The following is a 25,695-nucleotide window of genomic DNA, read 5'->3' on the forward strand; positions in this document are numbered from 1 at the left end:
AAAGGCGGGGGACCCCTGATCTCAAGAGATGACAGAGGTTGGGAGGAGGGAAGGGAAATATTGCTCTCTCCAATTTACAGCCCAGGGAGCACCCAGGGGCTTGGTGACTTGCCCCGTCAGCAAGAAGCAGAGCTAAAATTGATTCTCAAATCTCCAGAGTCCCAGACCAGTGCTTTGCCCACCAGGCTCTGCCCCCTTGTCCCCACTCCATTCCCTCCCGGTGCACTGGTGGGTACGATACCCTCTGTTCACACAGAACGGCACCTTGCAGCAAGCACCAGTACTCTCTCCTCCACCTGTTTTGCAGCCACCAGGTACCTCACCACCAACTTTCAGCCTGCATCACCCATCAGCTCCCCCCGGCCTTCCCACAACTGGCAGCTGCTCCCGCCTTTGCAGTGCCCTGCTCTGCCTAGGTTGGACCCACACCTCCTCTTTGCTGAGTGGGCAGCAGGTGAGATAGCCATGAAAGGCTCTTCCCAGGGCAAATGAGCCTCATGCTTTCCCTTGCCAACACTCTTCACCCAGCCTCTGCCAGTCTGGGCGAGGCCAGCTGCAGAGTGGCCAGCTGGCCCTGGCCTGGGTGCTGCCCCTTCCCTGAGTGGGTCTGGCTATAATGCAACTGGGCTTCCTCAGCTTGGAGTGGCAGACGGAGGGAGAGGAAAGGGAAGCAGGGAGCATTCCCCCCTCCCGGGCCTTTCTGTGTGGATTCTCTTGCAGCAATTCCATGCTAGAGGTCTCCACTGAGCTGCAGAAACAGGAACTGGCTGCTTGGGAAGGTTCCTCTTTCTTTTGTGCATCACCCAGAGCGCCCGATGCAGCCCTGCCCTCTCCCCGCCTCCCTTGCAGTCTAGGATCTCAGTGAATCCAGAAAAAAATCCTGCCCTCCGCAGAGTCAGGCTTGGACCCAAGGGAAGCGAGGCTGGGGCAGATTGGAGCCCCCACTGCCACGTCTCGGCCCCCCTCCTTCCCCGGCACAGGCAGCCAGAGGGACCCAGAGGGTGCTGCAAGTGCGGAGATTGGAACCAGCCGCACAGAAGGGCATCTGCATTGTCCCATCCTCAGCACCAGCTGGCACTACCTGCCAGTCTCAGCCTTGCCCCCAGCCGGGTCCCCCCCTGCACCATCCCCCCCGTGAGCAGAGCCTTCCACCTGGGTGCTGTGGATGCTGCGCATCTCCCTGGATTGCTGGGGCTAATGCTGAGCGCTGACAGGATGGAGGAGTTTCAAAGTGAAGAAGAGGAGCCCTGGTATGACCAGCAGGATCTGGAGCAGGGTAAGGAAAGGCAAGGGTTAGGGAGGGTCCTTGCAGAGTCCAGCAGGCAGACATGCCGGGGAGAGGATCATGACCCAGCAGAAGAGGCAGAGCAAATCCTGCTCCTTAAGGTTGGGGGGAAGATTCTTCCCCACCTCATGTAATCTCCCCAGCCCCAGATGTCTAATCTACCCCCAGCCTCCCCTGCAAATCTCACTGTAGAGACCATTCCTGCTGAGGAACCATTTGAAGTTTAAAACCCTGGCCCAATGCGATCAAGAGGGGTGAACGTTGCTCCCAGTTGCAGGGGGCTGAACTGGAAATCCACCATGCACGTCAGTGGAGTTATTCCAGTATAAAATGGATGAGGACAGGGTTAGGCTCAGAGATGTAACACTCAGAGGATTTAAACCAGTGATTCTCAACCAGGATGCCACAAGATCCTTTCAAGGGTGTTAGGCAACATTAGTTAGCACTGTTCAGAGTGTGAACATAATTCACAGTATAAACCCAGAGATTTCAAACAGGAATCCATAGCATCAAAAAATATTCTGACCTGCTGTGGTCTTTCTGAGCTCTTTGCAACAGAATTGCAATGTTATTTTTCTGTAGTCAAAAACCAAGTGAAAGCTAAGAACTGGCATTTTCCAAGGGGTGTCTTGAGTCTAAGGTGGGCTGCCTTGAGTTTTTTTTTTTTTTTAAAGGTTGAGAACTACTGATTTAGAGCTTAGATGAGGCACTCGTGCAACATATATATCAGTAATAATATGTACCATGTTGAGAACACAGGTAAAATTTTCAAAAGCTCCTAAGTCACTTACAGGCTTTTGAAGATTTTACCAAGTCTCAAAAGCAGAGAAAAACTGGGGAAAGATGGAGAGAACTGTAAATCTCAAAGAGCAGTATTTTTAATGACATCTGAATGCTCTTTCATGCAGTTTTGGCTTCAAGCAACTGTTATCTATTCCCGATTCCATATGAACACTTGCACTCATTCTGTACAGAGTTTACCTTAAGGACTGGTGCATATTTGTCGTGTTGTGTGTTTTTTTGGTTTTTTTCTTATCTAAAATAAGTGATGGGGAAAGACAGTTATCCTGTTTCACACCAGTAGCCCCTGAATGAACCAAACTGGCTGCCTGTGTTCAATGTGAATCGATGGTGCTTAATCAAGTCAGTGGTGTCATTCTCTGCATAGGGTGGGTTTTGTTACCAGCTAACTGCATCTAAATTGGTGATAATATAGTCCAGCAGCATATGTATCGCTTCTGCCAGCCATAGCCCTAGTAGATTTTACTGCTATATAAAAAGTTTTAACAACTTCAGCTTCAAAGTAACAGCCAATGAAATTAATCTGGTCAAGACCTAGAGCTGTCTCCATTCATTTCCAGTTCAGCTCTCTCCCCTAGCACACAATCAATATTGCTGGCTATCAGAGCCCATTTTATAAACTTTGGTGCTTGAAGTACACTAGGGAGGAGAGTGGAGATGGATCCCACTAATCAACCTAAATCATCATTACAGGCTCTTGAGTGCCTAAGGTTCATTTTCCATAGTCCATAAGGGGTTATAATTGGCCCTAGGATGGGACAAAGATGCAGTGTACCCAAAATAAATTGGTGAAAGAAGGCTAGACTGTTGTAACGCCAAGGATTCTGGATATACACTAAGATTAAAATCCAGACCTCAACGTGTAGGGAGATGGGAGAAGATACAGGTGCCAAACTAAGACTGTTGAGAGGTCTGCAGCCCCCATGGAAGTAGGAGCTACACATCAACATTTGGCATTAAGCTAACTCAGAAGGAAAGAGGGGGAAGCCTTTAATTAAATCAGTGAAATGGAATGGTACGGCAGGGTAATTACAACAGGGATTGATTTGCATGATGCACAAAGGTCTTCAGTGAGGACACTGCTCTACTTTGTACATGTACACTGAGCCTTTCTGTTACAGTCCAGTGACGGATGGCCAAAGCTTCAATGACAACGTGATCATGGAGCCTTTAGTTCTTGGTTTGAGATCGGAGGGGGCAGGGAAGCAACAAGGCGCAGCCCTAGACAACTAGGCATTATACATTACTAAGAGGATCCAAATACCAATGGCCCAGGGGTTATGGGCAGGCAGCATTTGGCAGTAGATTTAGAAAGGAGGCATTGACAAAGGCGTATGCTAAGATTGTAGGGGACAAGTTTTTTTGGCAGGCATGCCACAAATAAAGCACTGTGTCCTCCCGAGAGCCACTCCAATCCCCTTCCCCTACCTGATCTGCTGTTCTATTTTCTGCTCCCTGCCCTATTTGCCACTGTGCTGCCTGCCCTCTCCCTGATCTGGCACATGCCACAGCTGCCTGGGCCACAGGTTGGCCACCCCGTAATACGAGACCATTTATTGGGCAAGAAGTGTGATGGTTGAGGGCAAACCGAACCTGGGTGAGTCAAGTACATTTGGATGAGCCAGTTGGTCGCTGGAACTTTGAGACAGTGCTGCACCATCAAATATTTATCACATTTGCATCCAAAACTGTTTGCTAAGCACCAGCTGGCTTAACAGAGAACTGTGATGCTTACAATTCTTAACCACTTGGGTAACATAGCATGTGTAGAGTAAATCACACCTCATGTTCCTCCAAGCACCTGCTGCTTTCCCCGCATGCCTACCCAGCTCCAGCACTGAAAAGAACACTACTTGAAAAAAAAATATTTTTTTTTTAAAAAACGAATGACTTCAGCAAGCCAAACCCCAAAAACTGCAATTCAGGAGCACCAGGAGTAATGGATCATCATCAACCTGGTGCTACCGGGGAGCTAACATACAAGAGGATCTGGCCTTTGTCTTTAAGGAGCTTTAGGTCATAGGCACCCAAAGCAGATTCAGTAGCTGATTTCACTGCAACATGGCTGGGTGTTATATTAAGGTCATAGTGTTTCATGGAAGTGTAGATGCAAATCCCAGCTGCAAAACCTGACAGCTTGGACTGTCCAAACACCAAAAGCAAGATGGACCAGATGACTTCGCCAAGATGTTTTCTGTGTGCTTTGTGCCTTCACCTTTAAAGGGGACTATTTAATAGAAGCAACAGATTCGTAAGCAGTAGGTTTCTAGTTTCCATCCCAAACTTTCCAAATACAGGCAGCATCCACCAAAAGATCCACGCAGCATAGCTTCATTTTAGCCACAGCATCATTTCCTCCCCTGCCCTCCTGCCAAGCTGGGCAAAAGGCCTGTTTGGATTTGCAGCTTTTAGAAAACACTAAAAACAGAAGCGTCTCACATACTCCAAGTCCTAGAGAAAAGGGACAAGGAGCCTTTCCTCTGCAGCTGGGAAGTGCTGATGTGGCTGAAGTTACATCATGCTCCGTGGAATGCCTGTGCAGGGAGAACTCAAGGGAAGAAGAGAGAGTTAAAATTAGAAGCCAGAATCAGGGACACCTTTACTGCTCATTAAAAGCATGCAAATGCCTTTGTTTTGAATGCAAACTGAGTTAATGCAAACTAACGGAAGCTGGATCTAAATCGCTCCGGGCAAATATTTCCCCCGCAACACACACACACTCCTCATTGTGCCCCTCCATTGCCCGGGTGGATTTCTGGATCATTCCCTGCCAGCTCCTCCTTCCCCAGGGAGATGCTACAGGTCAGGTCTACAGCCAACAAGTATGCAGTGCAGCTCAAGAGGAGTAGGGCTGCACAAATGACCATTGTACTCTCCTGATCCATGGGTCAATTAAGAGATCTCCTCATGCAAATTACAGCAGCCTCAAGGCTGCTGTAAATTATGCCAGGTGCTAACATGGTTAAGTATAGGATATAAAAGAGCAGGGGGCAAGGAAGCCCCAGGCATATTCCCCTTTCCCCTGACCACATCCTTATACTGGCAGCAGAGTAATGGGTTGTGTAGAAGCCCTTGATTCAGCTCAGTGCCACTCATGCATTCCCCTACGTTGCAGCAATCCTCCCACGACCAGACAGACCAACTCCTAGGCCGTTCCACACCAGCAGCATCACTACACTGCACAATGTGAGGCTTGGCAGTGTCCAGCCTGTATACTTTGCCTTAATCCTCCCCAGAGGTAGCTGCATTGCTTCCAGGCTAATAAGGTAAATGACAAGCACACATCTCCTATTGACTGATCTGGCTGAAGATGAGTTACAAGTCTAAGATAAAGCCAAGTCCTACACATGGCCACAAATCCAGGAGCACAGAGGGTATTTTCTAAGCCTAGAGTCAACAACCAGGACCCTTGATGTGTCCAGGAGACTCAGCCTCCTGTTTTCTGTTATAGCATAAACTAAGCTTGATGATTCATCAAGATGGAACTAGCAACCTGCAGGCACATCTGCAGGTTCATTAATGTGCTTTTGCTACCATGCATTAAATTTGGTACCTCTAGTGTAAGGCACCAAATAAATGTGCATTAGGCTGCCCTAATGTGCAGCAGCCAAAGTGCCCACTTCTTTAGTGATGCTTAATGGGCAGTAACCTATCTTTACTCTGCCTTAGTGTATTAGCATGGTTTTTGATATGACGCTTTAATGCGCAGTAAAATAGACTACTGCACATTAAAGCACACATGTAGACATGCCTAGTTTCTCCAAGAAAGAAGCAATTGTTGCTTTGTGGAGCAGAGGTAGTCCCTATCTTCCACCCAGCCTGATACAACAAGACTGGCTGCAGTGGTTTAACTTGGTTTGGGTTCACACAAATCTCTCTGCAGTGGCTGAGGCCTTTATTTATTTATCTATCAGTGTGATACTGGAAGCAGTGGAAAGTTTTCGGTGACTAATTGCCAAGCTGTTTTAGAAATCATATGCTTAAAACAACCAGCACAGTGCAGAGAAACCGGATGCCTGGATAATCTCATTTCCACATCTTATATTTATCTCAGTATCTCAGCTGGGAAGAGATTGAGTCTCCAAGTTTGACAAAGTTCTGGGAATAAATATTCCTCCCTCTCCAAAAATTAAAAAAATCAGCTGGAGAGGCAAAAAGAGAGGGAGTAGAAAGACCCCATCGAGAGTCTGCTTGAGCATCTCTTCTTGAGCCCATTCATAGAAACACCTTCCCACATCTGCTGAAGTCCAGGCATCTAGTTCCAGATGTGGGAGGGAGTGACATTAGAAAACCAGCTGGAAAGTTAAAAACAGGAAAGGAACACCAGATAGGTTCTCAGCCTGTCCTGCCCTATAACACCCAGCTGACCTGGGATATTTTGCCTTGGCCAGGCTGTGTGCAGAGAATTTCCATCAGTCATAAAGGACGCTCCATCCATAGCAGCCCAAATCACTGCTGGGTCTGGGGAAGGCAGAAGTTAAAACCAACCTGCTGCCTATTTAGAAATAGCCTCTTCAGACTGATGCACAGTTCTCCCAGGGACGTACTTTTTTCTTCTTCATACTCTTCCTCTGTACAGGACATCATTTTTGTCCCCATCGCCAGCTAACTAAGAGCCCAATCCTGTTCCCGCTAAAGAAAATATGAGATTCTAGGAAGAGAAATCAGGCTTTACGTGAAAAAAAGGCAGCACAGCCTGGAAAAAACTATCATTGAACAAATCCCTGCATTAATACTGGGGTTTGATCCCGAGCACTGAGTCCCTTGCAGGGTCAGGCTGTGGCCAAATAAAAGATAGCCTTGTTTAACAAGTGCTACTGTGCAGAGCTTGGGTACTTTTAGATGCCACTGGCCTCCACTGCTACTGGAGATTTTTCTAGGAGAAGGTAAAAGTAAGTCTCCCCCTCACCCATCCCCATGTAAAAGCCCTAAGTCTAAAACCTCTCTGCCTGGTCTGGCTTAATGTATCTGCGTGACTGCAAGGGATGCGTTGCCATGATAGAGTCGTGCTGCCTCTTGGACACGCTCAGAAAGCCTGCGCAGCCCAGGGGCTTTAAAAACCATGCACCGGCAATGTGCTGCCTCCTTGCAACCCCCCACCAAGGTTTCTAATTGGACCTGCTGAGCATAGTTGCAGAATGTGGCACTATATTTACTCTTTCTCCTTTGCAGCCTGACATACTGGAAAGGCCCTGGAGGAATGAGCTTCTGAGATTTCTGATCACATTAAACACACACAACACAACACAGCAGTTGCAGTGAAGCCTGCTTTGTGAAAAGTATTGGATCAGTAGTCCTAGAGATGATTGGTACAAAGGGCAAGTTCGTTCCAGTACCCTAACTAGGTGGGAAGAGGGGAAGAGTACCAGCTCTAGGCACCAATTTAAGAGTTGGCCACCGCTAGTGACCACCTGGCCACACAACTGCCAACTGTGCCTCTGGATCGTTCCTTCGGGTCAATCCGTATTCTTCCATCAATGTGGGTGACACTGCACAAGTTCTGGTCCAAGCAGTACAAGCTCCCCCTGCTAACGTGCCTCACCCTTGATTGAACCTGCTCATTCCTAAAGCAGTCCATCCCCAGGCCCATTCCTTCTACCCTACCAATTATAGACATACAACGGAAACTATCACCATAGGACACAATAAAACACAGTTTTTTCCTTAGCATGCAAGAAAGTGATCCATCTTGGGAAGACATGCTCTACCCTTGTTAATATAGGGCTATGCAAGAGATAGGTCTGCAGAGAGACTGGTTCTTGGAGTTGGAGCAAAGTTGCACACAAAGAGGGTTTAGACCAGGGTTGGGCAAAATGCGGCCCGTGGGTCAGATGCAGCCCCCCAGGCCATTCTATCCAGCCCACAGGGCCCCCCCAAAATTTAGAAAACTAATATATATCTGCCCCTGGCTGCCTGTTATGCGGCCCTTGATGGCTTGCCAAAACTCAGTGAGTGGCCCTCTGCCTGAAATAATTGCCCGCCCCTGGTTTAGACTTAGGGCCTGCTTACGATGACGCAGGGGGGGACGTTCTACTTTTTCACAGAAAGTCTCTAGTAGCAATGGAGGCCAGGTCCAAGGAGTGCCTGAAAGGGATGACCCTGTTTATGTCCACCTGTAATCCAGGACTGAAGCGTGTACAGAAATAAAGCAGGTGACACTTTGAACATGCCCAGCCTCACCATCACCTCTTCTCCACTAGGAAGCCAAGCTGGCAAGGCTCTGGCATAACAGACCATTCAGCAGAGTGGCAATGGTATCAGATAAGGACACGGGTGTTGGGAGGAAAGTAAAAAGGTCTAGGCCAGAGCTTAGATGGCCCACTAGCCTAGCGTGGTTACAGCTTGCCAGTTTCTGTAGCCAATGGCAAACAAGAGAGCAATGGGGCCATCACACCCAGCTCCCTTGAACTCCCCCACCTGAATGCCCAGATGCCCATTTACAGCTGGCTCAGCTACCAGCAGCCTGTAGTGCACGTCTGCAGCGAAACTCGGACGTATGCCTCACCCCTTGCTGCCCTTGTGGCATTAAGAGAAGCAGGTTTCCTTTCTGTTTGTGGAGCCCTGTCCCCCAGGAATGGGAGTGAGACCAACTCATTCCACACGCCATTCAATAGCCTCTGGCTGATGAGTCCTTCCAGAGACTCCTGAGCCTGGATGTGTTTGAACAGGCAACCTAGAGGCTTAAGGCTGTTACAACCTGTTCAGTACCACTCCCCCCCCCAAGCCACCTGCTGCTGCCCTGCACTAAAAGGATGGTGCAGAGCTCAGGGTAGCAGGCCCAGCTAAAACGGGGCACAATTCTTTCCACGCTACCACAAGTGCTCCCTCACCTCCTCTATTCAATCACCGATTCTGGCTTCAGATTAATGGGGTATCTAGACACTGAATAAGGAAGCCTGGAAGGACAGAGAATAAAGGAAACCCATGACAGACAAGATTTGAGAAGAGGCGTCCTATTCTTTAAATCTAGACAGGAAGCCAGGCATGCTGAAGGAGGCTCTACAGTGCAGCATAATATCTATAGAATAAGAAAAAAAAAAGTGACATTTCTAGAGGGAGTTCCTTGTTCAGCATCAAATGAAAGCAGCTCTTCCTGGGATCCTTCACCAGGGTGGCCGAAGTAGCACATGCAGGGCAGCCCAAAGCTTCAGTGCTGAGAGGTGGCCACATCTGACAGATGATCCTTGGGCAGGTGTGAATTGGGAACCATTGTTGCTCAGCAACAGAGCAAGCCCAGATGGCTTTGCATCCATTTCCCTCTCAGAAAGAGGGATGCAGACCTGGTGCCAACTCTTCTTGGCTAAGGGAGAGGCAGGGACAGTAGCAATGGCCGGGAAAGCTTCAGAAGACATTGGTCAGTGCAGCAAGAACAGCAAGGGAGGAAATGAGATGCAGAGCACCTATGAAACAGGCCAAAAGTTGACTTTTGCCTACAAGATATACCCCTCCACCCTTCAGACTGCCTCACAAGACCAGGGCAACTGCACTGACTTAAGTAACTATTCCTGGTTCATGCCAGCTTAAGGAAAAAAAACCCTTAGGCATCTGTACTAGCTGTCAGCTTACTGGGAGAACCATCACCAGCTGATCCAGCTGTGGGAGCCACCCCTACAAGGGCCCCTCTCCCCCTCCGCACACAGCCCAGTGGTTCGCCAGATGCTGACAGATGCAGCTCGTCCACTCCAGGCACTGGCAAGTTCTGTTGGGGAGGCCGCTGGAGCCCTGTCCGCTCTTACGGCCTGCTGCAGAGCGGCAGCAACAATAGTGCACAAATCCTCACTGGAGCTGATCCTCGCGGTAATGGGCCCAGGGCCTGGAGTAGACAAGTTTGTACTAGAATCAGTGGGTCCAATCCCAGCTGGCATCAGAGCTGCTCCTCTGTTTAGAAAGCAATGAGTTCACCTACATTAGGCACTCAAAGGCAATCAGTTCATTACTCTCTGCCCCATCACTGCCTGGAGGAAGAGAGCAGGCAGGAAAAGTTTTTTCCCCTCTGCTTTATTGCCCCAGCAGCTGCCACTGCTGTTTGTTTAGGTGCATTTATGGCTGGATACAATCAGGCAGGGACAAAGTAACCAATCCCCGCACCGCTAGGATTGAATTTAAATATAACCAATGGGGCAGTTTAGATAAGAGATGGAGAATGATAAAGGAAGAGGCCAAGCTCATGCCCATGGGCCCAACAGTGGAGCCTACACTGATCTTTAAGGGAGCAGACTCAGTGTGTGTGCACGTGTGTATGTGCACGTGCACTTCTAAAGGGGAAATGTAACAGTCACTTGGTTTGTGAGACATTAGCATTCCAGTGGGATTCCAGCCAGGGAACGCTACACCTGTGCCCGTTCCTAAGGGACTTTGCTTAGGGACGGAGAATGATGGAAAGGAAAAAAGAGAAGGGGGAAAGGAGCAGAAAAGTTGAGAAGAAAGAGGGGGAAGAGGTAGGGAAGGGGGCAAATTGATTCAAGCTGGGAGAGCAAGGTGCAAGCTGTACCCTCCTAAGTCAGCCTTGCCCCGTGCAGTGGAAAATGAATTCATCCAGGGTGAGGGGGTGGGCAGCATTGCTTCCTTCTCTCCCCATTGGGGTCTCCCTAGTTGCGGTTTGTGGTTCCAGAGTCACTGGAGAGGTGCCCCTTTCTAGCGCCAGCTCCACATTTCACAAAGCAGAGATGGCAACCAGTTTATGCCGCTGCAGCCTCCCACTCAGTGCCACCCGCAGGGGCTCTACCACAGAAGCTGGAATAGCTGAGACCACCTAAAACATTATGCAAAAGGAGGAAAGGACAAACAAGGTCAAGGAAGGGCAAAAGGAAAAGAGAACAAGGCCAGAGAGACTCAAAAAACCAGGCTCATACAGCAGCCAAGTGCATTAGTCACAGTCCTGGCTGGAACCAAATGGGAAATTGAAAAGACTGACCCCCTGTCTGGCTTCTGCTCCCTCATCCTTACCCGAGGGGACCTTTATCTTAGCCTCGTAAAAATTTCTGCAGAGCAGTTAGTGTCTCTGCAGCATGCCAGACTGCACCAAATAGGACACATTTGAAGAACAGCTCCCCACACAGGATGCACCCGAATTGCCTTTCAATCTAATGTCATCCCACTGACTCCAGGAGTTATTCCAGGTTCACACCAGAAAGCTCAGAGCCTTCGGCAATTTATGCAGAGGGCAGTTGTCCCTAAAGGGTGTCACTGCACAGGAAGCCTTATCAGCTGATCTGGAAACCACACAGGAGCTGCATTACTCCCTCCCCTGCCCTGCAGACACTTTAGCGCTCTGCCAGGTGCTGTCAGTTTATTCTCCAGGCACCTTGGCAAGTTCCACTCTGGAGGTTTCTCAGACTCCATCCGCTCTCACTGCGCACCCTCGCTGCACTGCCCGTCGTGGGATAGCAACCCCAGCAGCATGCAGAGCCGGGTTGGAGCTGATCTCATGGTAAGAGGCCTAGAACATACAAGCCCCCCTGCTAAAAAATCACTGAGTAGGATGCCCAGCCAGCATGAAGAGAGGTCACTATTTAGCTAGGTTTCCAATAATAGATGCTCCTACCCAAGGCTGGAGGCACTCTAATGTAATTAATCATACAGTAAATACAATCAAATTAAACATCAGCAGTTTTAAAGTAATCAGTTCTACAGGAACTCAGCTGGGCAGCCAGCCACCTACCCATTCATCAGCCAGGCAGCAAATCCTTAACTTTCTCTAGAGACCCTCTCAAGCAGGTATACCACAGGCTTGGAAAGCCACCAAGCTTGGGCTAGCTCTGACAGTGGGGAAAAGAACCACAGACAAGACCCTGCCAAACCCATCTCTCTCTTCTAATGAGGGAGAGATAGTTTGAAGACCATGGAGTCAGTCTAAAGGGGGAGGCGCACACTTATTTAACCCAGCCCCCAGTCATTCAGGGCTTCCTGGCAACACCTTAGCTCCAACTGGAGCCAATAAGCAGCATTCAAATCAAAGCAGCGGCATCAAGTTGACATTGGCTGTGAATCCAATCCCTTACTCTCTGTTGAAAATACGTCAAGTTTGTGCTGGGGTTCCAAGAGGAGCAAATCTGGCCCTCTACAGCCAGCAGCTCAGAGCTTGGGTGTTGCTGTCTATGGGCTGGGCCCTCCCAGCTTCCACTGGCTTCCTATGGGATCACAGATGTGCAGCACCTCTGAAAATCACGCATTTGCTGTGCAAGGGCTGGATTTCGCAGCCTGGCTAAATCAATTATATAAATGTAAGGTTGGGGCAGGGGGATGATGACTCCAAACTAACTGCTTCTTCTGGGTGATCATGCCCACCAATTTAAAATGATGCCACCTTAAGTACCACCAGCAAATTTTTCAGTTCAACCTTAAGTATCACCAGCAATTTTTTGTCATATAAAGTCCTTATAATAAATCTGTTAATGCATACCACTGGTGGTACACATCCCACAGATCGGGAACCACGGTGGTGGAGTGCTCCTTTTCGATCCCTGAATTGGCTCTCTTCCATCCTCTCTCAAAGGAAAAAAAGACCCTCTTCTGAGCTGTTTCTACCTTCCACCCTCATCTCTTCACACCCCTACCCAAACGCTGCCTGTTTTTCTAGTTAAATTATTGTTGACAGGGTCCTTTAAATTGGGATGCCGGATCCTTTGCTGCCTAATCCACTTAACTCAACCCTAGCAGATTAAATTGAATGCCATATGGTGGGGACTGCGCTGCTGTAATCTGCTGGGACAAGGGGATTCTTGCTTCGTTACCTGAAGCGTCCCAGGGACTTCTCTTTCTAGGTTCCTCTGAACTCGCGCCTTCCTTGCTGAGCAAATCAGGCAGGACAGGATGTGCTTTTGCAGCACGTTTACCATCAGCAAAAATATGTGCTCTAGAAGGGCTGGGGGAGGGAGATAGCATTTGTGCAGATAACCAGGACCCAAGCAGCTGAGGAAGGAAAAATGTTCCCTCCACCCTCTGCAGAGTCTAACATAATGCCTCCTCCACCCCCCTCTGCCTTCCCCTTTGTCAGGCATTCAATCCCCAGAGGGCACTTTGGAAATTGGAGACCTGTCTGCGCCTAGCGGAAGGTGAACGAGGTCTATGTACTGGTAGCTCTACCAATATTTTGATTATAGTCCTTACTGTGATTGCAGCTCTCAGACCCGGTAACTCTGGACTGACATTGTGACTGTTATTAAAAGGCTGGATCTCTAAATAGCAGTATAGTTGCCGTATAGCCCACAGCTGGAGAGCAGAGTCCCAAGGATCAGGGAAGAGATTCAAGGATGCCACTGCCAACCAGGAGTTTAGGACTAGATGCTGAGAATGAGCCATCTCCCTGCACAGGCACCAGAGGCGCATTACTACACGCACACCCATGCAGCCTGAGAAGGCTCCATTATGTCTACAGGCAATATAAGCAAATACATACTTTGTACATAGCAGAGCCTTAGTTAGTTAACCTGGCCCCCCCATCACCTGCACACCTGACAAATGAGGTATCCCATTTTACCAGTGGGGAATCTGAAGCACTGAGAAGTTATTTTCCCCAAATCCAGGTTTGCATCGGAGCTCAGAATACAATGTGGACGTCCTCACTCCCACTCCCCTCTAATCAACCAAATACTACTGCTGGGTCAAATTAACCTCTGGAAGAAGTTGCAGATGTTTTATACCCCCTGTATGGCCACCGTGAAATGCATTTGTTGCCTGTTAATGCACAGAGACATCTACATAGGTGTTAAAATGTACTGGGGAAAATGGTTAGGATATCAGACCCGGCCTCCCATATTCAAAATGGCATTAGCAACCCCAACCCTTTTTTTAAAAACAAAGCATAAGTTATTTAAAAAAAAATAAGTACATAGTGACATTTTTGATCTCTCTCTTTTGATGCTAGAGGTGACAGGGTCACATTTTCAAGCTTTTCACTGAAACCATGAGCACTAGAAACTCAATTAAAAAACAAAAAAGACAAGCCAAGATTCTCACACAATCACATGACTCCAGAAGGGGGTTTAGGAAAAGCCCCAGTTACCAGGAGGCTGCAGTACCTCTGTGAGACTCAGCAGTGTTATTATAAGGATCAGGGCATAGAACAGATGGTGTCACCTCCAGGTGTCTATCAAACCTGGGGCAGCCCCAGACTTGGCATTTTAGCAAGGGGGGCAATTAAGCCTGAGAACTCAGTTGGCTGAACAGTTACTGAACACAAAGCAACCTGCGCCCTCTCAGTCCTCCCCTAGCAATCTGTCCATTTCCACCGCGTCCCAAGGGCTTTCAGAGGCAACAGCAATGGCAATAAATTGGTGCTGCACCTGAAATACAAGGTATCCACTATTAGTTACCACTGGGTGGATGGGAAGATAGCGAGGGAATGAGTGACCGAGGTGCTGCAGAATTGTTCGGCTTCTTCTGGGGCCTGGACAGACAGCTGGTAGTTAACACATGGCCCCAGTTGTGCCATGTTAGATACAATCCCCACCAACCCAGGACCTGTTGCCCATGTTCAGCAAGGGGATAATCACAGGGCAGACGCTTGGAATAACAGCAATTTGCTAATTCTGTTCTGGAGGCTGAGGTCTAGGAGTGAGGAGCAAGCTGATGGGGATGTTGGCCTTCTTCCTTCTGCCGTGGCAATAGAGCCCAAGCAGTCAGTGCCCAGAGGGAGTAAAGTCCAGCCATAGCAAGTAGAAGTGGAGATTCAACTAGCACCCTCAATGCCAGCGCTGCCCCCTCAGTGTCCCTCCCTGTGACATAGAGAAGTTGGCTGATAAGGCAGGCAGGCTCGGGAGCCAAGCCACCAACTGATTCTCATGCCTGGAGGACAATAAACTTGAGAACCGGTGAAAGTGGCCCGATGCCAATGTGTCCCGCAGGCAGGCACAGCATGCTGCTGCCACCTCCGCACAGACTCACCAGCAGCTGTGCAAAGGCATCCTGAGAACCTGTTCCTTTTCCCCCAGGCCACGGGAAGCTGTATTACTCATGCCAATCTACTAGTGGATGATGGATGGGAGCCGGGAAAGGTTTAGTCACTGTCTTAATCAGATGCATCATTTCCCAAGTATCTCCGAGGTCCCAGGATGCGTTACAAAGTAGGGATCCAACCCTAAAAAGTCATGTGCCCCCTCAAATGTCATTGACCTTAAACAACGGAGGTTAAAGACCCTCAGCAGCTTGTTGGATCAGGCTTTATGGGTGCCCTCCTGAACCCCACAGCAGCCTAGTGGCAGCACAAAATGGCCACGTAATTGGCTCAAATAGTCAACCAGGGATTCCCTAGGGTGTATGGACACATGCCCACTGTAGCTGGAGGTACGAAACCCTCTCAACATCAGCAGTGTGAGGGGACAAAGTCAAAGTGCAGCAACCCCCAATATTCCCAAACAAGCTGATAATGCCTTGGGGTCTCTTCTATGTAGGGTGTCATTTAGAGCAGCCCTGAGGTTGTCCTAAATTCCTTCAGGGACTGAAGTGGTTCCCTTGCAGCTGGACACAGTAGAGGATCAAGCCCTGGGAGTGAGAACTCCAAGGTTGGTCCCTATGTTTATAAATCCCCTGGAAATGCAAGCAGCTAGGGCAAAAGACAGCCAGCAACCAGCCCACGATACTGTAAAGCAATGGTAGGAGCAGAAACACGGTATCAGGAGGGATCCAGCCCAGCCACAACTGGTGCAGGCAGTGCCTTAATGCCCAAGAGGAGGAGGCAGTTGACTGGTTCTCAAGGTCCTACCTGAGCAATCCAGTCACTGCACTGAGCTCCAGTCTACCTCAGAAAGGGGATTTCCATCCTACCATTGCAGGAAACCTTGGTCCCATCAGTTTGTTCTTTTTATTTTCCAGACCTGCACTTGGCGGCCGAACTGGGGAAGACGCTGCTGGAGCGCAACAAAGAGCTGGAAGATTCGCTGCAGCAGATGTACACGACCAATGAGGAGCAAGTGCAAGAGATAGAGGTTTTTTGGGGGGGGTTGTTTTGTTTTTTATTTAATTTATATCCGAGGCCAGATTAGCCAAAACTAATTCCAAATCCAAGAGTCCACAACCATAAGCGGCCTCTCTGTTGACACCGTGACCATCTGTGATGAATGTAGGAAGCCTTGCAGCTGCCTCGCTGCAGCCAGTGTGGGCTACTGGGTGGATATGAGATTGGAGGGATATGTTGGGGGACAGGAGTTAGAGACACTTAGTACCCGAGGCTGAGTGAGACCAGCCCTAAAGAGGGTCCCCTCTCCCCAAAGTCATGTTTTTTATCCCCTCTTCCCCCAGACAGCAGCTTTAGGAAGATGAGTCTTAGTTACATCAGGGTGTGGACATTAGGCCTGTGCGAAGCAGGTAGTATTTGCTTCGGATTTGGCCGATTCAGGGGGGGGCAGTGATTCGATTAGGTGATTCAAATCACTGTCCTGATTCGATTCGGCCAACTCTCTAAATCAGCCAGGCCAGGCCCATCACCCACCCTGGCAATGGCTGCGCCACATCCCCAGCTCCCGGCTCTTGTTAAAAAAAAAAGCCCTGGTTCAGCGGATGCTGCCAGGTGGAGGGTGATCCCTGCTGCCCCCCACTGCCCTATGCTGCATGGGGGGGCTCTGCACGAGCCCCCCAACTTTCCCCCTCGCTCCCCCAGCCCTTCCACGGGTACCCCGCCTGGGCCAGCTCCGGCCCTTTAAGAAAAAAAACCCCCCAAAAACCCAGCACTCACCACTTCTGCTGATGGGGGGCAATCCCTGCTGCCCCCACTGCCCCACACCATGTGGGGGGCTCTGTACGAGCCCGTGAAGCCCCAAGGCCACTGCAGGAGTGGGGAGTTTTTTCCCTTAAAGTGCTGGAGCTGGCTCAAGTGGGACACCCATAGCAGGGGCCGGGGGAGCAAGGTGGGGTCAAGGGGCTCATGCAGAGCCCCCCATGCAGCGTGGGGTAGTGGGGGCAGGGGGGATCGCCCCCCCCACCCCCGCTCAGCAGCACCCAGTGAGCTCCAGGGCTTTTTTTTAACATACCGAGCTGGGGCAGATGGGGGCAGCCATGTGGGGGCTGGGGCAGCAGGCGGAGGTGGAGGGGACTGGGGGAGCGGGGAAGGTCAGGGGGTGGCAGGGGTCCCCCCATGGGTCCCCTCCTCTGCCCCTAGTACTTACCAGCTCAGAGTGGCTGTAGCTCCCTGCTGCAGCCACTGGGGACTGCCCGAATCATCAAAGCTCTCCGAATCTTTGCAGAAGATTCGGAGAGCTTTGAATCGATTTGGATCTTAAATTGGTCCCGATCTGATTCAGATTCAGAGATTCGGTCACCAAATCGGGCCATATCTCCTCCGAATTGAATCACCACCCGAAGCACAGCCCTAATGGACATGCAAACAACTTACTGGGTGTGTCTACACAAGACGCTTACTGCGCAGTAGCTCGTTACTACTGCACTGTAGCATCGCAGGGCATGAACCGTGATGTGATGCCACTGCACAGCAAGTGGCACCAGGCAACCATGCCAAGATGCTACTGCACAGTAACGCCGGTTACTGCACACTTATTTAGTACTTGGTTATGCAAGTATTAAGTGACCGCGCAGTAACAACTGCGCAGCGGGTGTCTTGTGTAGATGAGCCCGTTGCGTGGTAAGAGGCAGAACCTGACTACATGACACCCACTCTGGGGTAAGTGCCTGGATGTACACTCCTACCCCGTGAGAGGTATCCAGGGACAGGGCATGCATATGAACAGTTACTCCGGAGTAGCCGGCTTTTGGTAAAGCCTCGACCCTTCAACACCAGGGTAATTTGTTCCTATGCCCAAGCCCTTTGTCCCTGCCCCAGAACTCAGGCTGGCTTCTCTGCAGAACTTCACAGAAAGGGTACAATTGTTTCGATGCCTCTTGCCCTGCCTCAATTCCAGTTATTTTCAAATCATGCTTACTACAGCTGTGCCTAGAGGCCAAGCGAGACTGGAGCTCCATTGTTCACGGGCCATGTGGAAACCTAGTACAAGAGACAGCTCTTATCCCTGAAGAGCTATCCTCTAAATAAACAAGGCAGACCCAGGATAGAGACGGGGGAGAAAACACACACGCAAGATGTTGCATGACGTGATCATGTGAGAAGAATAAATGCATGGACTCTGTGGTCCCTCACTACCCTAATCCTTGAGATTCAGGGCTGAGAGAGGGGGCACTTGAGTCAGAGCCCCAGTGTAAAGGACTGGCAGCGAACCACAGCTCTTCAGCCAGCTGCAGATGCTTGCAGGACAGGGTGCAGCAGCGAGGAAAGAAAGTAGGGAACGTGGCTCTTCAAATGGGAACCAGCCCTTCATGATACTAAGTGCTTCCTGGGAGAGACTGAATACCCTCAGCTCCAAGTGACATCAGGGAGAGCTTGGTCCCTGGTGCCTTTCAAGACCAAGTGAAAGGGGAGGAGATTCAGGGGTGGGTTTGTGTGAACAAGGAGAACCCCAAAGGTCTCCTCCCATTTCATGGACTCCTGGCTTTTTCTTTCAGTATCTGACAAAGCAGCTGGAGATGTTGCGCCAAATGAACGAACAGCACGCTAAGGTCTACGAGCAGCTGGACCTGACGGCGCGGGACCTGGAGCTGGCCAACCAGAAGCTTGTGCTGGAGAGCAAGACATCCCAGCAGAAGATACAGTGGTAAGGCTCACCATAATGTTTGCTCCTTTCCTCAGGTTAGCAATCAGCACAGTAATCCTGGAGCCGGGACGCAGCAAAATGTTCTACCTACAGCTGGCAAGGCAAGTGCCAGTCCTGTCTGACAACAAGAGAGTCTATTTGGAGAACCATGTGCCCTGAACTGCAGGACCACAATCACGTTAAGAGTCTCTGGGGGAATCAATGATGGACAGCCGACTAGGATGCAGATCACACACAATGAGCAATGCAGACTAGGCTATTCTCTAGCAGTTGATGCCAGTTTATCCGTAACACTTTCCCATCTAAAAGGAACCCCTGAACCATAGCAATCCCTATCAACAACAGATAGTTACTCTGTCCCTGCAACACCCGTTTAAAAAGATGAGACAGAACTAAGAGCTGCACAGGCTGCAAACACTATTTGACAAACCCCACTTGTAACCAGAGTGAAAAATAATCTCTAGCTGGTTTCTAAATTTGTATTTCTTCAAAAGATACAGGAGGAGGAAGAAGCTGGCTGTCACCCTCCCTACTTCTCTTTAAATGCAGAGATATTTTAGCCTCTTCCCAGGAGGTTACTATTCTAACCAACTGATGCAAGAGCACTCGACTGCCACCTCCTCATCCACCTGCTCCCACACCATGTCTAAATTCAGGAAAGAAAATGCATGGGTGCTGTTCAAAGCCCAAAGCTGTATTCCCAACGCATCCAAAATCCCCACGGATAACGAATCCAGGTGGTGAGAGGAATGCAGGATTGCTCTCAGATGGGTGCTTCCCTCCCCACTTTCCCCATAAAGGGAGGATTTTCCTTCCAAAAGTCCTTTGCCAAAAAGATACTCAGTTCCTTCAATGCCTCATCTCTTGTTTTTATTCTCTCTCTGGCCTGGCCCGTCCTGCAGCCTAACAGAAACCATCGAGGGGCTACAAAACCAGGTGGAGGAGCTGCAAAAGCAAGTGGAGGAGATGCGGAGTTTGGAGCAACTCCGCATACGGCGGGAGAAGAGGGAGCGACGTCGAACCATCCATACCTTCCCCTGCCTCAAGGAGCTGTGCTCAAGCCCCAGGTACCGTGCTGAGGATCAGCAGATGCTGCTTTGCCTGAGATGCTCTGCACTGTCCTTGGGGAGAGTTTCCCCATTAAAATTAGTGTTTCTGCTGATAGATCTAGAGGAGATATGGCAGGAGATAATGGGGAAGGGGTTCTTGTCTGCCCACTCAAGCCTAGTTTTGCACTAGCCCCTTGAAGCCCCAGTCAAGGGCCAAGGGCCCCTGGAGTTAAGAGCTGTGCCAACATGTATGTGGCTATTGTTCATTCAGCCCTCCTTAAAAATCCAACCGCAGGATTAATTCATTGACCTCCTGAGGACATTTCTTGCTCTGTCTGCAATAGCATCTCCTCTAAATAGCTACGTGATCAATAAGCCCACTGTCCTATAGGGAAGCATCCACTGGCAGGAGATGCAAACAACCATCATTGCTACTGAAGCAACGGAGGGGATGTTACTAGGGCGTAATCAACCCCCCGGCTAAATGTACTCGATGTGGTTTTTATCCCACAATGCCTCAGTGGAACGTTTCCCACAATGCCTTGGGACTGCATGGTTGGGCTTTTCAATTTTGCGGCTGGGTTTTGAAGGTGACTCCGACTTTCAGGGAGGAGGAAATCTGTTCAGTACCACCCACCGCCAACCAAGCCCTCAGGGGGAAGGGGGGGGCTTTCATCCCTTGCAAACGGTTCCAGCTAGATACTGCGCGGTGAGCTGCTTATTGAAGAGAAGAGGAACAGATTTCCTGGCAGAGAGGGGGCAGTGCATTTCATTTGGTTTCCATTTTTCCATCCGTCTTTGTCTTAAAACCACCTCCTGCTTTTTCATTAGCACTTCAGAGAACGGCACCAGTCAAACATCTGGGTATTTTGAAGTCCAGAAGCCACAACATAAAGATCACAATCCTACTTTGTTTTTTTCTGGGCAGCACAATCCCCCAGGACAGATTCTCCTACCTACATTCTCCCCTTGCGAGAAAAGCCAAATGCCAAAGCACAGGGTCTCTGGGAAGCAGCTCATGGTGTCAGCCTTTGGCACAGGGGGGGGGAAAGGCAGATGGTCAGTAGGTGCCTAGAGCACAGCACTTGTGCCCATTAATATCAGCTTCTCCTACCCCCTGCTAGCTTAGGTGCCACCACTGCTTTTCCTTCCTTTCAACTGGAAAAATCATTCCCTGTAAATTATACTGATGGGGTTTAGTTGCTGCGGGGGAAAGGGAGGCAGGCAAGTATCCCAGAAGCAATGTGGCTGGCAGCTCACTTCTGTCCCCTTCATTCTCCAAGATCATAAAGCTGATGTAATAAATTCCTAGAGGTCCCAGGATGGAAAAAATGGTCAAACCCTGCATTTTTGAACTCACATGGATCATGTCTGGAAGTTGTTACTATTTAAGAGCTGTGAGGGGGGGCATGTGGGAAACGAGTTTGATGTCCTTAAACCAGGGTAACTTACTCAAGGCTAACTAAAGGAGTCAATGGAAACTGATGTCGCGAAACTGGTGCAAGGGTTTACATCACTTTCCAATTGAATTTCATTTAAACTGGAGTGACCCTTCTCTGGCCAGTCCCCGGGTATCCACATCATGGACCAGGCAGCTACATTTAGTAATCCTCAGCAGTCTCTCTGCTAATGCAAGTGGCTCTGGGAGGCTGGACAATCCTTTCATCTCTCCTGCTGGTTTCTTCAGCAGAGAGTGGCAAGGCAAAATGGGAAGAAGCTAGCACTGTCAGTGCCTCAGCTATTCATAGTCTTTGTATCAAGAGGAAAGTCCCATCTCCAGGTATCTCCGTCAGGTAGCACTTCATCTGCCTCACACAGGCAGACTGGATAAAAACCTACAGTCTCTGCAAGTCAGTCCGGCAATAAAGGGAGATGCTGCCAGGTGTCAGATCCACAATACAGGTCTCCCTATGGGGGAAAAGCAGAAGACAGCATGTGGAGGGCACTGGACTGAGACAGGAGTCCTGGGCTCTGTTCCCAACTCTGCTATAAACCAGCTCTGTGACCCTGGACAAGCAACTTCCCTTCTCTGCACTTCATTTCCCCTCTCACCCCTTTCTCTCCCTTGTCTAATTAAATGGCGAGCTAATCAACAAAAGGACTCGCCCTTTATATGGCTGTGTGGTACCTACTCTATCTTGATTGCGACAGGAATAGAAATAATAACAGAGCATAAACAAGCCGAGTCCGGCTCCCTTAACCTTAGTATAGACAGGTATCATTCCTCTCTGACTTCTGGGTCACACCAGTGATTCCCTAAAACAGAATTTGGGGCTGGTATCTGTAAGGGACTGTGATTTTGTCAACAACTCACTGCAGTCTCCTTCCCCCACAGATATGAGGATGCGTTCCAGATCCACAGCTCTTCAATGGAGTTCAACCAGAAGCCGCTAGAGCGGGAGAATGAGCGCCTCCAGGCAATGGTGAACTCCCTACGGTCCCAGGTCAACCAGGAGAAGCAGCGGAAGGAGAGGGTGGAGCGGGAGTACACATCCGTCATCCAGGAGTACTCGGACCTTGAGCAGAGGGTGTGCGAGATGGAGAGCTGCAAACTGCGCATCAAGGAGCTGGAGGCCGAGCTCCTGGAGCTGCAGCAGATGAAACAAGTCAAGAAGTATCTTCTCAGCAGAGAGGACAACCTGTCCGAGGCCCTTCTGGAACCGTTGAACAATGCCCCAGAAGCAGACTACATTGATCTCTCAGAGGAAGAAGGGGCTAAAAATCATGGGCCCTCCATGACACCTTCTCCAAATCACCCCGTCCGGAAAAGCTGCAGCGACACCGCCCTCAATGCCATCGTGGCCAAGGACGCCGTGAGCCGGCATGAAGGCAACTACACTCTTCACGCCAACAACGTGCGCAAGCGGGGCATGTCAATCCTGAGAGAAGTGGACGAGCAATACCACGCTCTGCTGGAGAAGTACGAAGAGCTCCTCAGCAAATGCCGACAGCACAAGGACAGTGTGCGTCACACCGGAGTCCAGACATCCCGGCCCATTTCTCGCGACAGCTCCTTCAGGGACTTCCGGGGAGAGGGGCATGAGCTGGAAGAGCGCAAAACGATGGAGAAGACCCTCAGCAAACACGTGGAGGCCGTGGACAAGCGGCTGGAACAGACCCAGCCAGAGTACAAGGCCCTTTTCAAGGAGATCTTTTCACGCATCCAGAAGACAAAAGCAGACATCAATGCCACCAAGGTGAAAAACAAGAACAGCAAATGAGTCCTGCCTCCGCTGCATTCCCTCTGTTTCCACATGTAACTTCAACAGCCAGCCCTTATCTTCCGCCACACAAAACATAGTGTGGCCTCTCCCCCTGCCTTGAAGTCTGGAGGCCGGCCACTTACATGGTCCTCTTGTACTGGAAAGGAGCCTCTTTGGTTCAGGAGTGAGGAAAGTGCCACGGAGACTTGCTTTTTTAAGTTCGTGCCCCAAGTGGATCCACCTGCCAGGGTTTCCAAACTGGCTGGAAAAGCTGTATATTGTAGTTAGAGGTGATTTCAAAAAGTTTACCATGAATTTCTGCATGTGTTGCTCCAAGCAGCCAGAAATCATAAACGAGGGAAAACCAACCAGCTTCCCACCCTTTCAGCTTCCCCAGTAGTCACCAGTCACTGTGTTTGATTAGCTACAGACAGAAGCTTGGATGACCAACACTGTCCTGGAATGGGCTGGGTACAATGATACAAAAAAAGCCATCAACAACTTCCAGGGAGTGCTTTGGAAAATCCAGCCCATCTCCTTCACCGAGATCTGCTGCAAAGCACCCACAGCTGTACTTGAGACTTTAACCTGACCTTTCCATTCCTTGAAGGGCAGTATTTTCTTGCTATTTAAGCCATTCTCTTATCAGTCAGGTTTTTCAGCTCTTTACAATGCAAGCTCATTGCAACTGGAAAAACTTGAAATATAGAACTGATTGTTCCATCTTCATCAGCTTTCACCTGATAAATCAGTGCATAATCTTAAGACACCATAAGCATATAGAATTGCCTTCCTTTACACTCGTATCAACATTTCATTCCAGGTAAACCACCGCCTGGTTGAAAGGGATGACCAGGGCTTTCCCCAAAGCCAAGCAGGAAGTGCTATTGCTGGGTCTGAGACTTACCCTCATCTTCTCTAGATGAGGAGCATGAGGCTTCTACACCATGCTATTCAAGAGGTCTTGCCACCTCTCCTAGCAAGCTCCTAATGATATAACTTGCATGGGTTTGCAAAAACTGATTAGCAGTGATTCACCTGTAGATAAAAGGATAACAAAAAACACCATAAAGGGTTAAGAGCAGTGACTACCGCTAATAGCATTGATCACACTGTCCCACATCTACTCTCTGTCTGCTCCTGGTTAAGCCAACAGACACGGTGTTTTCTGTGGAAATATGACTGAGCTGCCTTCTCCAAAGGCTGTCACCTTCCGTGGCATTTTCTATGTTCCATTTAACTGTCCAGTGTCAGAATCTCTTCACTCCGTGTACACTCCCAGAGACATGCACATAGACACACACACACGCAAAAAGCTTCACCAGTCTCAGGAATGCCATTTCTCACAAACCCAAAGTTGGCCTTGCTTGGTCAGACACTAGTACATGGCATCTTGCGGAGTTCATGAATATATGCAGATAAGCAGCATTTCTTTCAAACTTAGGCTACAGACCCAGAGCTCTCAGCTACAAGGGATCAGGGGGTTTTTTTAAGTTACCGAACAGTATTGTACATGCACCTGAAGCAGCTTTGGGCTGGATTCTGACTCCATTTGCACTTGTGGTATATATCCAAAAGCCTGCCGGGGTTTTTTGGTATAAATGAACTCGGAATCTGTCCTTTCATTATTTTCAGTTATAACTATATATCTAGGTATAAATTATTCAGTTTTCTCTTCCCCTACCCCTTGTGTTCTCCTCCCAATTCAGGGCCTGACACTGCCAGGACCCAAACACTCACCACCCACATTGAAATCAGTATGTGTCCAGGGTGCTCAGCACTTGGTAAGATCAGGCCTTTAGTCACCCATCAAATGGCTGCCACTGTGCTAGCTTACAGGGGTGTGACCATCACTACTGCTGCCTCTTAGACTGACCTACCTAGACATGCCCAGTTCTGGAAATATACCCCACTACCATCCCATATCAGAGGCTTCTCTCTTCTATACTTGACATATACAGATGGCCAGTGGCCCTGAACTCAGAAATATTAGGAGCCATACACATGACTATGGCTACCAATCTGGTAACCGTATGGAGAACCTTCATGCCTTATTTATTTATAATGGAAAGCAGTTGTCTATTTAAACAACAAAAAAAGTCAAGTAGATTTTCTCAGAGCGTTCATCAGTGTTATTACTGCCGCAGTACCTGGTACATTGATTACTATTGTTCTTTTACTGAAACATTTATAGCAGGGGGCTTGTGAACCTATGTTCTGCTTATTGTATCAGAGGGGAGGGGGGAGAAATCACCACCACTTTCTGTTTCAAATATTGTTACGTAGGAACCAACATCGCAGTTCTAAGTGTACATCAGATAAATATATTTAAAAATGCTTTATTCTCTTCTTAAATAAAAGACCCCACCAATATTCTGAAAGCTGAACCTTTCTTTGTGGCTGCTTTTAATTCCAAGTATAGCCAGTACAGTTGTTGTTCTGAATGTCTAATACTGATTTAGGTCAAGAAAATGCTGTAGGCTCCTTGGTTGAAAGTGGAAGAGTTGTGCTGGAATGACTACATCCCTGTGTTTAGTTATGTAACGCGTAGATTATGTATTTGAATGACTAGCACCAACCACATGACAAAAAACATGCACCCCCTTATGAGTTTGGAAATGTCCATTAAATTGTGAAAATGCTAAGCTTCCAACTCAAAGGTAAGGGATTGCTGCTTTAAAAACAGGATCCAAAAAAATTATTCATGCAAGTGACAACATATTAACACTTGGCTTAACAAAAGAGCAGCTGCAGTACAT

General features: G+C 49.1%; 1 protein-coding gene across 1 annotated transcript; it reads left to right on the top strand.

The window, feature by feature from the left end:
* The first annotated feature begins 773 nt into the window (after nucleotides 1–773).
* Nucleotides 774–25,323, top strand: CDR2L (cerebellar degeneration related protein 2 like). Its single transcript, XM_006262438.4, has 5 exons — nucleotides 774–1,276; nucleotides 15,899–16,011; nucleotides 18,536–18,684; nucleotides 19,587–19,751; nucleotides 22,069–25,323. The coding sequence occupies exons 1-5, from the start codon at nucleotides 1,198–1,200 to the stop codon at nucleotides 22,952–22,954; spliced, it is 1,392 nt and encodes a 463-aa protein (XP_006262500.2). The 5' UTR covers nucleotides 774–1,197; the 3' UTR covers nucleotides 22,955–25,323.
* Nucleotides 25,324–25,695: the final 372 nt, after the last annotated feature.

This window comes from Alligator mississippiensis, chromosome 8 (assembly GCF_030867095.1).
Source record: "Alligator mississippiensis isolate rAllMis1 chromosome 8, rAllMis1, whole genome shotgun sequence".
Classification (NCBI taxonomy): Eukaryota; Metazoa; Chordata; order Crocodylia; family Alligatoridae; genus Alligator; species Alligator mississippiensis.

Excerpts from the sequence above, each read along its gene's own strand:
- CDR2L (XM_006262438.4), top strand. The coding sequence starts at position 1,198 with ATGCTGAGCGCTGACAGGATGGAGGAGTTTCAAAGTGAAGAAGAGGAG. Across the intron at positions 16,012-18,535 it reads AGCAAGTGCAAGAGATAGAG|TATCTGACAAAGCAGCTGGA; the intron begins GTTTTTTGGGGG and ends TTTTTCTTTCAG. Across the intron at positions 18,685-19,586 it reads TCCCAGCAGAAGATACAGTG|CCTAACAGAAACCATCGAGG; the intron begins GTAAGGCTCACC and ends CCCGTCCTGCAG.